This window comes from Pseudophryne corroboree, chromosome 2 (genome assembly GCF_028390025.1).
Source record: "Pseudophryne corroboree isolate aPseCor3 chromosome 2, aPseCor3.hap2, whole genome shotgun sequence".
Taxonomy (NCBI): Eukaryota; Metazoa; Chordata; class Amphibia; order Anura; family Myobatrachidae; genus Pseudophryne; species Pseudophryne corroboree.
In genome coordinates, this window is record NC_086445.1 from 639,810,221 (window position 1) to 639,825,506 (window position 15,286).

General features: G+C 43.9%; 1 protein-coding gene across 6 annotated transcripts in view; it reads right to left on the reverse strand.

Moving 5' to 3' along the window:
• Positions 1-15,286, reverse strand: part of LOC135041630 (endosome/lysosome-associated apoptosis and autophagy regulator 1-like) — a 480,370-nt gene that overhangs the window by 168,689 nt on the left and 296,395 nt on the right. For 5 of the 6 annotated variants that reach the window (XM_063954950.1, XM_063954951.1, XM_063954955.1 and 2 more), the window contains 3 exons: positions 12,094-12,182; positions 11,828-12,005; positions 8,676-8,804 (listed from right to left, as the gene is read on the reverse strand). The exons of the other annotated variant lie outside the window; for it this stretch is intronic. In XM_063954950.1, the coding sequence (XP_063811020.1) occupies positions 8,676-8,804; positions 11,828-12,005; positions 12,094-12,182 (396 nt within the window). The remainder of the gene's footprint in view (positions 1-8,675; positions 8,805-11,827; positions 12,006-12,093; positions 12,183-15,286) is intronic. 6 annotated transcript variants of the gene reach the window in all.

The following is a 15,286-nucleotide window of genomic DNA, read 5'->3' on the forward strand; positions in this document are numbered from 1 at the left end:
TAACCTCTTGTGAAAGGACAAACAGCACTGAGGCGGCATTTATTTCATTTAGTGGCCAATACGCCGCCGAGCTGCCCGACAGCGGATACGGCCGACGGGCGACCCGGCGGTGGGGGGGGGCAGTGACGGGGGGAGTGAAGTTTCTTCACTCCCCCCGTCACCCGGCTGCATTGAAGTGCAGGCAAATATGGACGAGATCGTCCATATTGGCCTGCATGTACAGCCGACGGGGGACCAGCGATGAACGAGCGCGGGGCCGCGCATCGTTCATCGCTGAAGCCTCCACACTGCACGCTATGAACGTTATCTCGTTCATTAATGAACGAGATCGTTCATATCGTGCAGTCATGTCGGCCAGTGTGTAGGGCCCATTAGGGTCGTATTCAATTAGCTGCGGTAAATTACCAAAGGCTAATTGATCTGCTGGGGCTATTCAATTAGAGTCCACGATAAGCCAGTAGCCTGCATATAATGTGGATATCTGTTTGACCCTGAGGGAGGTTCGAACAGAAATCCCCATTAGCGCGGGTGCCACAAACCTGTTAACCCATAGCTAAGGGTACTTATCCCAGATTCTATGGGTTAATGCAGATTGGCTGGTTATTTACCGCACAAAGAAAATGGGTTGTAACGGAATAGCCCAAAGTTATCACCTTTTTCCTCCCACACAAAAATTACTGTGATGATTGAATGCTGCCTTAAAGCAGGAAACACTCCAACACTCTGCTGCAGCAGTGGCTTCTGTGCAGCAATGGCTGAAATATTTACATTCTCCTGCTCTTTGTTCACATCACCTACTGGCAAATCTGATATTGTTCTAGCTCTCTGCATTTCCTAAATTCCTTTACTTGTTGGAGTAATCTAGAAGTTAACAGAGCTGTTCTGAGGCCCCAAACTTCACTGTACCCAAGAAAGTCAATGGTTTGTTGTTTTTACAGAATTAAGCTCCTGTAAGATATTGAGAATATTCCAGTTATCCAGCAACAAACTACTGCCCACAGATTTCAGTTTAAAAGAACAGTTGTTGGACGGAGTTCAGTTAGAAAGGCAATGGAATAAAAAAAAGTCAAGTAATGATTGTGAAGAATGGAAATCCGTGGAAGACAAAAAAATGGCTTCATTGAATGACACATGTAATGTTGACTGTTATCAGGCCGAGTCATTGCAAAACCATCAAAAACAAGTTGGTCTGTAAAAAGCTGTATACACGAGACCATTTCCTGTTATGAAGCCCATCTGGTCACTAAGGGATTAACATAGAAATCTGGGACTGACTACATAGAACTCTTCATTGCCATATCTGCCATGCAGGATTTCTTTCTGCACTAATTAGACTTTGACTCCGCTTTCTTGGAGAATTGACAGTGATAGAAGTTATTTTCATGGACCCTCCAGAGCAACTATGTTTCAAGAGGGATATGGTTGTTAAATAAAGGTTTGTATGGCTTAAAGCAGAGTGGACCTTGTTAGTGTATTAGAATAGATGCTGTGGTGCTAGAGATGCATATTGTATGTTCAAAGACTGATTACGGTCTCTACCACAAGCACATAGAGCAAAAATTGTTCTACATTGTTGTGTTTGTGGATGATCTGTTACTAGCAGGTCAAGAGAAGCACACACTGTAACAAGAGTCAAGCATCTGTTAGAACAGAAATTCAAGTTAAAAGACCTAGGGCCTGCACATCACCTGATCACTTAAGGATCTTACAAAAGTTGGAGAAAGGAACGGTCACTATTGACCAGCAGACATAGACATTAGCTATACTTACAAAATATAAAATATCAGATGCAAAGTCAATGGAAACTACCATTGACAAAAGGCACTAAGGCCATGCCACCAAGAAGCAAAGCAGAAAGAGAGGCCAGAAAAAGACCTCATGGGGCCCTACGTAAGACACCATTTTGGGGTCCCCCTTCTTCACACAATCCATAGCACTATATCTTGTCATCACCGCCCCCTGGCTGTGTCTGCTCTACTCCTCCCCTCCTCGCACGGCCAGACAGCTGCAGCAGCGCAGGTCCTATCTGCATTCCTACAGTGGGGGCAGATTCCAGAGCCTCCTCTCAACAGTGTGGGAACCGATTCTGCTTGTATCCAGCCTTCACCACCAGCAGCAGCTCCCCCAGTAGCTGTGCTGCTGCTGGGAGTGCGCTGGCTGTAGATGAGCAGAATCATCCATGAACAGCAGCGCCAGCAGGGCAGTGGACATCCCCCTGCTGTAAACAGTTTGTGTTGCAGTTTCAGAGAGAGAAGAAAGTTAAAGGGTGCCATCAACAAAGGGGAGAGAGAGACCATGGACATGTACAAGAAGCGAGATAGTAGCTGGCGGTAGACGTTTTAAGAAGAGAGAAAGAGCAAGAGAGGTGGACAGAAAGAGAAGGACAGAGAGAGAAAAAAGTGGCGAGAGAGAGAGAGTCAGAAAGAGTAGAAAGGAGAGAAAGAGATGCAGAGAGGAGTGAAACATTTCCCTTTTGCCAGAAAGTAAAGAGAATCCCATGCATGACTATAAAAACACACTATCCACCATCCAGACATGTACCAAGTACAAACCACAAGAGTGAAAATAGTTGAATTTATCAATGTTACCACTCACTACAGTAGCACTGGACTGGGAGTATCAGGTTAGTGGTAAGGGTATTTGGGTTAGTTTAGGGGATTGGGTTAGGTATTAGGGATAAGTTATTGGGGTTGGTTTAGTGGTTTGGGCTAGGGGTTAGGGTTAGTTTAGGGGATTGTGTTAGGGGATTAGGCATACAGTAGGATATTAGGGTTGGCTAAACAGTCTGGGTTAGGGTATTAGGTGTAGGGATTATGGTTAGGGAGAGGTTTGGGATTAGATTTACCGAGACAAATTATCTGCTGCCTTTCACAGTGGGGTGAGCTACTTATACAGTGCAAGTTATTGTGTACTACTGTAGAAGTTATTCCTGGCTGCCTGTATTTTCTTCTTTTCTGTCTACAGTATCTCTCCGCCATCTCTCTCATTCTCTCTCTCTCTGAGCCAGATATACTAAGCCTTGAAAGGTGATAAATTGCACGGTGATAAAGTACCAACCAACTCCTGTCATTTTTTCAAACCCAGCCTGTAACATCACAATTAGGAGCTGATTGGCTGGTACTTTATACCCTCGCTCTCTGTCCCTATGGGGTCTACTCATGGAGCATTGAAAAGCCCTTTATCAGTGATAAAGTGGCTTTTCACTGCTTCCTCCAATACATAGAAGGGGTTACCAGCGGTGCCCCAGATCAGTGTAGAAATCGCTTCCTCGTACACTAGTATGAGGAGAGCAATTCATAGAAGCATGGAAAACTCAGCTTTCCATTTTGCTTCTCTTAATAACTTCGCCATCTCAGGATGGCATAAGAAGGCTGGAGAGGGGAGATGAGCAGCGGAGACTCTTGTCTCCTTGCCCCCTCCCTGTTCTCCTCACTGCCTGCACTGTCACCAGCCAATGAGAGGTCCCCAGCACTACTAAGCAGGGAAGCAGAGATGGATGTTCCCGGCAGTCACCTGAGACTGCCAATGCCGATTGTACTCCCTCCACTCGCACTCTGCCCTGCCAGCTGGTCACTGCACTCCTGCCCCGCCAACAACAGCAGCCGCACTCTACCCCACACCCCAACTGATCTCTGTGTCCTTGGCTCCCACCGCTGACCCTGGTTAGCCCCCATTACCGGTGCTGATGCTGGTGCTGCACGGAGGCTGGGGAAGAAGTCTTCCCTTTCCCTCCATGCTGCTAGTGGGCACAGGGTGCGGTTCCCCTGGCGATCACCCATTCTACTGCTCCTCTGTGCAGCCAGCTGCTGGAGTACAGGGCGAGTATTCAAGCTTGCCGGCTCCAGCTTGTCCCATCCAACTGCCTGCGCCCCTTATTCAGATACTTCATTGCACCAGAGCCTCTGAGGACAAACGGACCCACATCTGCCCAGATCAGCACTGGGTTTTTCCCTGCCCCCTCCCACCTCTCACAGACCATTTTAAGCATAATCGGATGAATGGCCAAGTGTAGAGAATCTCTGCCCCTAACCTTAGGTAGGCAGTTCTGACTCTGTGTGTGCCGGACTGATAGGAGGACTCCTGCCACCTATCAGCGCTGATGATCACTGCCACATTCTGCCTCTAACATACAGTCTACATTTTTTCTGATTCACGGCTGCCTGCGAATTAAAGACAGCTCACACCCGGTGTAATTAGCGCTGTCAGAGTCTGCCTGACCGAGTGCCAAACTGAGGAAAGCACAAGGGGCAGGGGCCCCTGTCACAGACAGAGCAGAGGCTGCTCTGTTCCTACCCCCACCAAGGATCTCTGCACTGTATTGGAGATTGTGCTTGTACACCTGTCACCCACTGCCTCCCCCTGCATTCCATTGCCTCCCCCTGCCTTCCATTTTCACCCAATGATTCTCTAGGTCAACTTCTGCCTGCCCCTGCTTTTCGTTGTCAACTTCTGCCTGCCCCTGCTTTTCGTTGTCACCTGCTGCCTCTCCCGGTCACCCACTGCCGTGTGGTGTACATATTGTGAACTTGGTATGGCGTGGAGGAGGGGTGCCCAAATTATATTTTTGCACCTGGGCCAACCATTCACAAGATCTGCCACTGGCGGGATCCATCTGGATCACATCACTTCACTAATAAGGTGAGGGTACATGAATAACTACTTAAACAAGCTATACTGTAGATTACATTAAACTGATGTGATCTGTCGTAATAAGAAAACTATTCTTTACTGCTCACCTACATGACTAGACCCCTAACTCCTATCACAGACAAAATCGTGTCAGTTGACACAGTACATACTGTAAATGCCACCAATAGCTGGTGGTTGTTAAGCATTGGCAGGCACTGGAATATTTAGTATTTTCTTGTGTTTTCACTGAGCAGAAAGGTAATGAGAATATTGTAATGATTATATAGTTTTTCTTTAAATGTATATACTTTTTTCTTATATTTTCGTGTAATGTTTTTTTTCTTTAATATGTTTATAGAAGCACATGTATACATTTATTAACATATGCACACATTCATACAGATTATATATATATATATATATATATATATATATATATATATATATATATATATATATATACACACAGACAAGATTCCCAAATCGCGCTAAAGAGTGACACAAGCAGCACCTCTAGAAGGACTTTCTGTTAGCTAAAGTCCAAATGAATGACAAATACAAAACAAGATATGAGGGCGCTAAATATAGGAAATATTAATGAACACCATTAATCATTATCTAGACAAACAGATAATTTAAAAATGTATTAACAAACTCAGAATAGATTGATTCATTTTGAAAATGCTCAATTACATGGTGAATTCAACACCTTAACAGCTATTATGGATGTAATTCCTTGTTGCTGTGACTTCGACAGTATAACAGAATGTCAATCCGAAGGACCCAACGCGTTTCGTCCCGTAGGACTTCCTCAGGGGTATTGAATCAATTGGATAGATACAACATGATTATAGTAGCTTGAAATAGTGAAAAACTTTTATGATGAATCAGTGTATGTCTGAGTAAAAAACTCAAAACAAACAGGATTATCCTTAAAAAGACCAAACAAGGTCAAACATGAGGTCTGGGTCTGATCGAGAATTTATGAACAGACCGAAATTTCATGCAGTATTAAATAGCACTGGACGTGCAATAATGAAGCAATTTCCTCTTATAACGTATAAGGGCAGAAATGCCAATTGGTATATCCAGAGACAGAGTCAGTAAATGCTAAAAGCACTGGAACTCCCACATAGGGCCCACAATTGTATCCAGAGGATTTCTCAGGCTGCAACCATGTGTGTAGGAGTTTTCAGAATCCAATAGCTGGTGGTTGTTAAGCATTGGCAGGCACTGGAATATTTAGTATTTTCTTGTGTTTTCACTGAGCAGAAAGGTAGTGAGAATATTGTAATGATTATAGTTTTTCTTTAAATGTACATACTTTTTTCTTATATTTTCGTGTAATGTTTTTTTTCTTTAATATGTTTATAGAAGCACATGTATACATTTATTAACATATGCACACATTCATACAGATTATTTATATATATATATATATATATATATCACATACATACATACATACATACACACACACACACACACACACACACACACACACACACACACACACACACACACACACACACATTTTAGCGAGAGCAAAGAAGAAAGAAAACTCTTTTGGCTGGGGCACTCCTTTGTGACAGGTTCTAGTCGTGTTCTATTTGTCTAATTTCTAAGCATGTTTGGTAATTCTTAAGGCGCATACACACGGTGAGATCCTTGCTATGCCCGATTTTTGCTGTGCGATTTCCCTTGAACTCCCCCAGAAGCACCGATTTTGACTATCTGTACTTTCGATTTTGTCTATGTACGATTTTAACTAAGGGAGACATTTACTAAGCAGTGATAAGAGCAGAGAAGTGAGCCAGTGGAGAAGTTGCCCCATCAACCAATCAGCAGCTCTGTATAATTTTATAGTATGCAAATTATAGATGTTACTTCAGTGCTGATTGGTTGCCATGGGCAACTTCTCCACTGGCTCACTTCTCCGCTCAACACTGCTTAGTAAATGTCCTCCTATGTGCAAATTTTGACTATACTTTGTACTAGGTAGTACTGTAGTACACTAGATAGTCAAGATTGACTAGCCTGCACAGTCTATCTAGCCTTGCAATACCGACCCTGCGGGGCCGCGTATCAGGATCGCAAGCTGCCTAACACCTTGCAATTTTGACCATATAGTTAAAATCGAAAGGAGAAATCACACCATGTGTGTACACACCTTTAGAACATTCTCTAAGAAACTTCTCTATTGCTTGTCTCCCTTACGGTAAGCAGGTTTGTCTCCAATATGTTAATCTTTCTAGTCCTATCTTCAGTTCTTGAATTTGTGTGATGTCCCTGCCAACAGCGAAAATCTGACTTTGGGCCTAATACAGACCTGATCACTGTTGTGCAAATTTGCAGAGGTTTGCGATCAGATAGTTGTCACCCAGATAAAAGTGAATACCCGCCCCGTGTATACGCCTTGCGAAAATCTCTGCAAACGCCGGTCAGCTGCAAATCTGTTCGCAACTCACTCACCATCAAATGTCTTTTTCCAGTCTGTGTGTGGCCCAGGATCTACTCCTACAGTGCAATAAAAACAGGCTGTTCGGGGCCAAGACTGATGTCACACACCCTCCCTGAAAACGCTCGAAAATGTCTGCGCTTTCCTTAACACTCCGAGAAAATGGCCAGTTACCACCCCCAAACGTCTGCTGCCTGTCAATCAACTTGCGTATGCCTAGCGATCAAAAAATTTGCCGGATTCTTTTGCAGTTTGGCCTTTGCGCGTGCGCACTGTGATCCATACGCATGCGCAGTCAATTGACAATCGTCCACCTTGTGAATTTGCACAACAGTGTTCAGGTCTGAATTAGGCCCATTGTTTCTTGCAGTAATTAGTTATACGTGCTTTACTAGAAGCGCTGTGAGCAGGGGCGTAGCCAGAACTTTGTGGGCCACATAGCAACATATTGAAGGGCCCTCTATCTCAGTGCTTCAAGAGTGACTCCTCTACACAACAGCTGTTAATTTTACGCCCCATAATAGTGTCCTAGTTCATTTTCTGAATCATAGCAGTGCCCTAGTTTACATTGTAGGGGTGCCAGTGCACATTCATATTATAACATACAGGCCCCTAGTTCATATTACGCCACATTGCAGTGCCTCAAGTTCATATTATGCCACACTATAGTGCTCCCAGTTCATATTGTGCCATACTATAGTGCCTCCACTTTATATCTGGCACACTGCAATGACCCAGTTCATATTATGTAACATTATAATGCACTCCAGTTCATTTTATACCACATTCCAATGAGAAGGTCCAGGTTATATCAAGACACATTGCAGACCCCAAGGCAAAAGTTTGTAAGGGCACCTATGTATCATTAAATAGTTAAAAATGTATATAACATTTGTAACTTTGGCTGGGAAAGTGGACCCCTCTTAGCTCAGGGCCCCATAGCAGCTGCACTTCCTGCACCTACGGTAGCTATGCCCTTGGCTGTGAGTTGCAAAACTTGCAGGTGTCAGGTGTAAAAAATAATGTGGTGTTGCATAGTTTAAGTGCCATGCTGTCTCCACTGCTGTGCCACAATGTTTCATAGATGTGCTATATTCTTAAAGTAAGTGCTGTGTGTTTGTGCCGCTGCTTTGTCACTTCGTTTAGCCAGCCAGCCATTGGCCTATATTGGAGAACAATATTGTGAGCTTTGAGGTGGTTACAATTGGCTAGAAATGACTGGAAATGAATGTTATTGAGTTAATAATACTGCAGGAACAAAAAAGGCCCAAATTACATGATTTTAGCAGTTTATAAAATTTCAAAAAAAAATACAAATCCAAAACACGTTAGGGCGGTTTTGGCAAACCAAAATACGAAGTTAATAAAGAGTCAAAGACCCAAAATCAAAACAAAAACACAGGGGTCAGCGCATATCTCTACTCTGTGACCACCATCACAAGACCAGCATAGTACATGCGCAGTACAATTTAGATGCAGGTGCAATGGTAAAAAAATCGCTTCACTGCACACAAAATCAACATTGTGTACTACTCTGAACCAGGCTCTGAGTTCTCCATTAAAGACCAGGTTTTGTGCATGTACTCACCTGATTCTGTTTGATACTCAAAGGTAAGCCCACTCATGACACTACTATGCATGTTCCCAGGCAGCGTATTCCACCACTTGTACTCGTATCCAAGTACCGCTTCTGTGCCAACTGGGCACTCTCTGCAGACTATAAAAATAGCCAAAAGAATATAAATTGAGGGAACAGGTAAATAGTTTATTGTTAATCTTTATAAAAAAAAAAACATGTTGTATAATAAATGTCCATAAGAACATTCTCTATTTCTACACATTATTGTTGATATAAAAAACGAAACTAAAAATGTATGCCTGTTTACAGCATTCAGCAACTCATGCATCTTCAGTTATGAGCAAATGTAATGGGATCTGGTCAGGATCCCAACGGTCGGGATCCTGCCTGTCGAGATATCATCACCTGAATCCCGAGACTGATCAGAATGCCAGTGCCGGCATCCTGACACTGATCAGAATGTCGGCACAGGCCTCCCGTTAGGATCAGAATGTCGGCGCAGGCCTCCCGTTAGGATCACAACGCCTGCATTGGCATTCCAACAGCTGGGTTCCAGAGGGAGTCACTGCTGGGCCGCCGAAGAGGTAAGCCGGGGATGGGGGGGAACGGGGGTAGAGGTTGGGTTTAGGATGCAGGGCGATTGTTAGGGTGTTGCTGTGGGAAGGCAGGTTTAGCTTTAGGCTGCAGGGAAGGGGGGTTAGGGTTAGGCTGCGGGAGGAGGGGTGGTATGCTTCCCGATGGATTCTAAACAGGGGAATGTCATGGTCGGTATTCTGACCGCCGGCATTTCAGCCCCAACCCAATGCAATCTCATGAAGAAAAATCTAAGCTCTAAACATGTAAAAAGTTAAGTACCTATATACTATTAATAGCACAAATATTCTTGATGCTATATACAAGTTTTATCCCCTTCTTCTGAGCTTTCCACACAGTGGAAGGGATGCATCATTGTCAAAAATGCAGTTAAACATGCTAAGGTTTGACCGCATTCCCGATATGCACCGAGTTCCGGAAAGTAAAACTTTCTGGAGCTTGAATCTATAGATGGCGTTGCCTAATAGAAGCTTATTCTCTTCGCATTGTTCCCTGAGAGGGATCCCTCCCAGTGTTCCTTGCCGAGGGCCCGTGCATAACCCAGAAGTTCTTATACTGCAAAGGACAGTTATCGGGAGAGCTGTACTTTGCAATTATACAAGCATACGGCATTACTAAACGTCGCCACAGTATGCTTGTGATCAATGGCTTGATGTATTGCATGCAAAATGCAATGCTTATTGTATCCCACAAACTCCCCTGATTAGGGTCATCTAATAGTTGAGCGGTATGCTTTGACCTAAAAAAATAAAAAATAAAAAATAGTTTCTTAATTATAGAGAATTTGCAATTACTTATTTCCACAAACGTAGTGTGAATACTATTGCCTGACCGTCCAACTGACTGTGCATGTCCAGCTGGTTGTGTATGACTATCCAGCTGCAGCGTCACCGTACAGCAGGTCAAACTGTGTAGGGAAAAACAACTATCTATATTGTATTTTCAAAAACAACATTTCTACTATACCAAATATCCTATTAAGTAAACTAACTCAGGAAGGTTATTGACAATAGGTTGCTCTTTATTTGTGTAACATACAGATTAAGCTGTGCTTATTTGCTAATAATTGCGGGTAGTTTTCCCTGACTAGTGTGCCCACAGCCATGCGGGTGCACTAAGTACTCACCCGTGACCCTAGGATCACATCGGTGCATACGCTCTCGTAATCAGGTCATAGGCTGTCGCAGTTAGAAGCAACTGTGATGCAGCCACACATGTGACCCATTCATGGACAATCTGAGGGTGGCTACATCTGTACATGGGGGTTGTAATGCTAAAAAGCATTCACTATCTAAAATTAATATATTATTCATTATGCATTAATATATATTATTCATTATGCATTAAAGAGCTGGATAAAATAACTGGTGTGCTTATATTTAACTTAATTTGTAAGCCACAATTAAAAATAATAATAAAAAAATTGCACTTTCCATTCAACATTTTTATCAACTTTTTCTCCAGCATTTTAGCTGGAGAAAGCCTACTTTTGTTTTCCCTTCATTTTTTTAATATGAAAAGTGCAGAGAAATCACTTATTTCTCCACCCTTTCATTTCTCCTTACACATTCCTGCAGTGCCCATTAGATATAATGGGGGATGTACCGGTACTGTAGTTATAAAGAGATAAGACAAGCAAAGTTTTTCTCATCTTTTTTGAGAAACATAACGCATCTCTGGATGGCGATATGTGTATTCTTAGCTGAGGAAATTGAGAACAGCAGGGAAAAGGCATTCTCTTCCTACTTTCCTCCTCTCTCCCGGCTTGCTCCGCAGCCTCTGCTCACCCGGTGGCTCCCTCTTTCATCTGCTCCCCTCAACAACTTCTCCAATCGAACATGCAATAAGGTTTGAAATCTCCTCCTAGTTTACAGATGGATGCCGAGCACCCTAGCACTGGCCCTGGCTCATGCTAACGGGAGAGGAGAAAGGAAGGGGGGTAGGCGACTTCCGCCACCTCTCCTGGACCACTTTAAGCCCTAGTCCCAACAGTTTAATATGGGGATAGAAACAAAATGAGAAGTGGACAATTTTGCTTTGCTTATTAAACAGACCCATCTGTAACCCACCCGTATTTTCCTCCTGTACAAAAGGTTGCCAAAATGCATATATTGGCGAGTTCAGTGCTGCCAAGAGATCAGTAGGGCCCCAGTGTAAAGCAGTGTAGCCAAATATGGGTGTAGGACGAGCACCATGGGGATCCCTGCAATCTTGTGCTCCTCTGGAAGGCACTGGCTTCTCCCAGGTACTAAAGGGTCTATTTACTAAGCCTAGGAGAGAGATAAAGTGGATGACTTTGTACCTATTCCCCCCTTCCCCCTCCCCTCTCCCCATCTTGGCACCCCTGGATGTAAAGACTGTGATTCTGTTGCCTATAGTGGAGTGAGTAGATAAACTTTTCAACACTGCTTCAATGGATAATAAATTTAGTTCAGTAGCCCATTAGTAAAACTAAAAAAAAAAGAAAAGAGAAAAGTGTTTGCACTTCTGTGTCCTAAATAACCGCTATACTGTAAGTAGTTAAAAAAAAAAATAGGTCTTATTGTGCAGTTCTAGCAAGGACTTACTAGTGCCATTTGAAAAGGTACCATTGGGGCATGGCTCACAAGTACTGGAGTTTGTCTGATAGAAGCCTGGATTACAGGGTGGGCACTTCATTTTACCACCTGACACTGGCAGCTCCTCCGCTCCTTCCACACTGTTACTGCATATCTTAGGTTCAATCCATTTGTACATCAGTTGTGTCTACATGTGAAAGAGAGACAACATTGGGTTAATGCTTCCTGTTTGTGTAAATGCTTTATTTTGTAGGAAAAATCTCAGTTCATTTTACCTCTCCTTTGGCATCACACAGTGTGTGCGTGTAGAAATAATCCTTATCTGTACATGGTGGGCGAGGTATACAAGTTGAAGAGCCAGGAACTACGAACAGAGAAATTGAAACATCATGTTTTATATTAATGAAATGATTGAAACATACGAATCTAAACCCATAGGTTGAGTAAACATTTGCTGATTAAAAAACAAAACAAATCTTGCTTGATAATATCATTATTTTGCATACAGTATGTCTAAATTAGGAAACCAAGACTCTTAAAAGTTTGAGGATTCACAGTAAAATGGTGGGAAATTGAGAGTAGTGGTGTTATACTGCGTAGCCATAACTAGGGTGGTGCGACATGTATGAACACCCAGGGGGCAAAGGCAGGGGAGGGCCTACTACATTGTTGAAATGCTAACTTATACTTTTCCCTTTCAGGAATGCAACAGAAGGCTGCATGGCCCTCTATAACTTTAAACAGACATAATGTTACAGGACATTGTGTGCACACAACAACAACAACAACAACAACAACCTATGTCAACAAGCTATGCCTCCCATTTCCATCGCTGTGGGGGCATGCCCAGCACTTTGAGCTTCTGGCCATGCCCCCAGATGCTCTCTCCTGGTGAATAGATGCTGTGTTCATGCGCACAGTATCTATTCACTACTGCTCTGCATCAAGTAACAGGTGGCATCCCAACTATGGCCCGCTGGTGGGACAGCGAGATAGACCCAGAAAAACTAGACTGTCCCACGAAAATCAAGACAGTTAGGATGTATGTAATAATAACTAGCCGATGTGCTAGTTAAACATAAACAAAAAAGGCTATACCTTTTTTGTTTATGTGTGATGATGGTGTTTTAAACTGAGATATAGACACCTGGGACTGTGTTCTATATGTTTCCAGTGGGAAGATGTCTATATCTTTTTTATTTACTTGGGATGTTCACGTTGCGTCACATAGTAGTGCCCCTAATACACTTTATATCACACAGTAGTGCCCCTTATTCACATTATGTCACACAGTAGTTCCACTTATACACGTTATGTCACACAGTAGTGCCCCTTATACATGTTATGTCACACAGTAGTGCCCCTTATACATGTTACGGCACACTATAGTGACCCTTATTCATGTTGAGCAACACAGTAGTGCCCCTTATACACAATGCCCACAGTAGTAATGTCCACTGGAGAGGAGGGGAGAGTGTGTGCGTGCGTGCGTGTGTATGTGTGTGGGGGGGTGGTGCATTGCTGAAGACTGAAGTGCCTGCTGTTGCCTTATACAGGTGCAGAGGGGAGGGAGAGAGGGAAACCGTTACCTGACGTTGGACAGGAGATCAGCGAGTTGACTGTAGACTGAAGAGCTTCATGCTGCTGGCACCTCTGCATGTCACTGTGGCTAGAAATAATTATCCAGATGCAATGGGGGCACTGTGCTGGAGAGGATCCGTAGAGGGGGATCTCTACGCAATACAGTCTAAACCACAAGCAGTCACAGGGAAAGGAAGATGAAGCAGTAACTCTCTCAGATAAAGCAGCAGCCGGCATCTCAGTAGCAGACCTGCAGGGTGTAGTCACTGCAGACTGTAAGACAAGCTGCAAAGATGTAAGGCCAGCCCAAAGGGGGAGGGGGGTGAAGAGCAGCACTCAGCAGCACAGGGACTCAGCTGCTGGCCTATGGAGAACAGCCGAGTAGTTGCTGACAGCTGATGCCATGGGAGCAGGAGATAGGCAGCGTAGGGGGCCCAACTGCTCAGACCCGCCAGGGGAAGCACTGATCCTCCACACCTGAGGCCAGACAACCGCAGGCAGTGGGGAAGATAGGAGGCTGCACTTATGCTGGGAAAGTCCAGAGTGTTGGCAATGGGTGAGGAGCAGCAGCCGGCAGTAAGGAATCCACAAGATACGAGAGCAGATACACCAGGCTCTTACAGAGAGGGGTGCTGATAGGGTCAACGATTTAGATACGCCAGTGAAGAATGCAGGTTACAGGCACCTCTGGAGCAGTCAAGGGGTCCCACATTGGGGAGAGAAGGGACCTCGCTCCAGGGGAAGGAGTGGACCTGGCAGCAAGATGTGCCACCCACATCCTACAGGGAGTCCCACCCAGAGCCGGCACAATCCGCTCAGCAAGGGTATGCTGTTCAGGGAGACTCCAGGCTGAGGAGGTGCTCTTCTTACTCTGGGGCAAGCGCATTGAAGCCCCTTGCAAGCTTTGTGGCTATGGGTGTTGTGGGAATAGTCCCTTTAGTAGGCATGCTGACTGTCGGGATTTTGAGGGGGTGTGATGTAGTGTGGTCTCCTGACCGCGGGTCACATAACTACATCCCTCTGTGGGCATTATATGTGGCACTATTACTGTGGGTGTTAAGTGTAAGGGGCACTACTACTGAGGGCTATATATGTGGCACTACTACTGTGGGTGTTATATGTAAGGGGAACTACTACTGTGGGCATTATGTGCGGCACTACTACTGTGGGAATTATGTATAAAAGAGATAGAGTGCGCTGTCAAGAAGCTGCTGGTGTAGGGGGTGGTAATTCCCCACAGAAATATAGAGGCAATATAAATAGTATTCACCAGCGCTAAGTTTTAAAATTAAAAGTAAAAAATTATATTCTAATTAAAAATAATTTCAGGACGGTAGGTTATGTTGAAAAAAGTATACAATAAATTTAATAAAAATAATATCATAAAATCACAGATGCCTATAAAACATGATTAGGAATTTAAATGGTCATGTAAAATGGTACATCCACATATTTCCTCAACATATGTTAATTCATACCCCGGCTAGGACTTCCACTGGAATTATGTCCATAAACTTATTGTGGGAGAGTTGATGAAAGCAATGGAGTGAAGAAAGTCCCTTTTAAGCATACCAATGCAAGCGTTTCAAGCAGACAGGGAAACCTCCAATTTTCTCCACAGATGGAAATGTCCAGGGAAATGCTGTCCAATTAGTGCCGTGTGGGTGATGATGACAAAGTCCAGCAGTGTTGAGGATGATTTTGAGGATGTATCCTGTAACCTCTAACTCAACGCGTTTCGCTGGTGTTGACACCCAGCTTCCTCAGGAGTGAATGTTAGAGTGCTGTCCTTGGGCTCCTTATAAACCCTGAGCAATTAGATGTAATCATAGACACCTGAAAAGCAATTTATTCAGCAAAAACCTAACCGTCCAAAAATATAAAAGT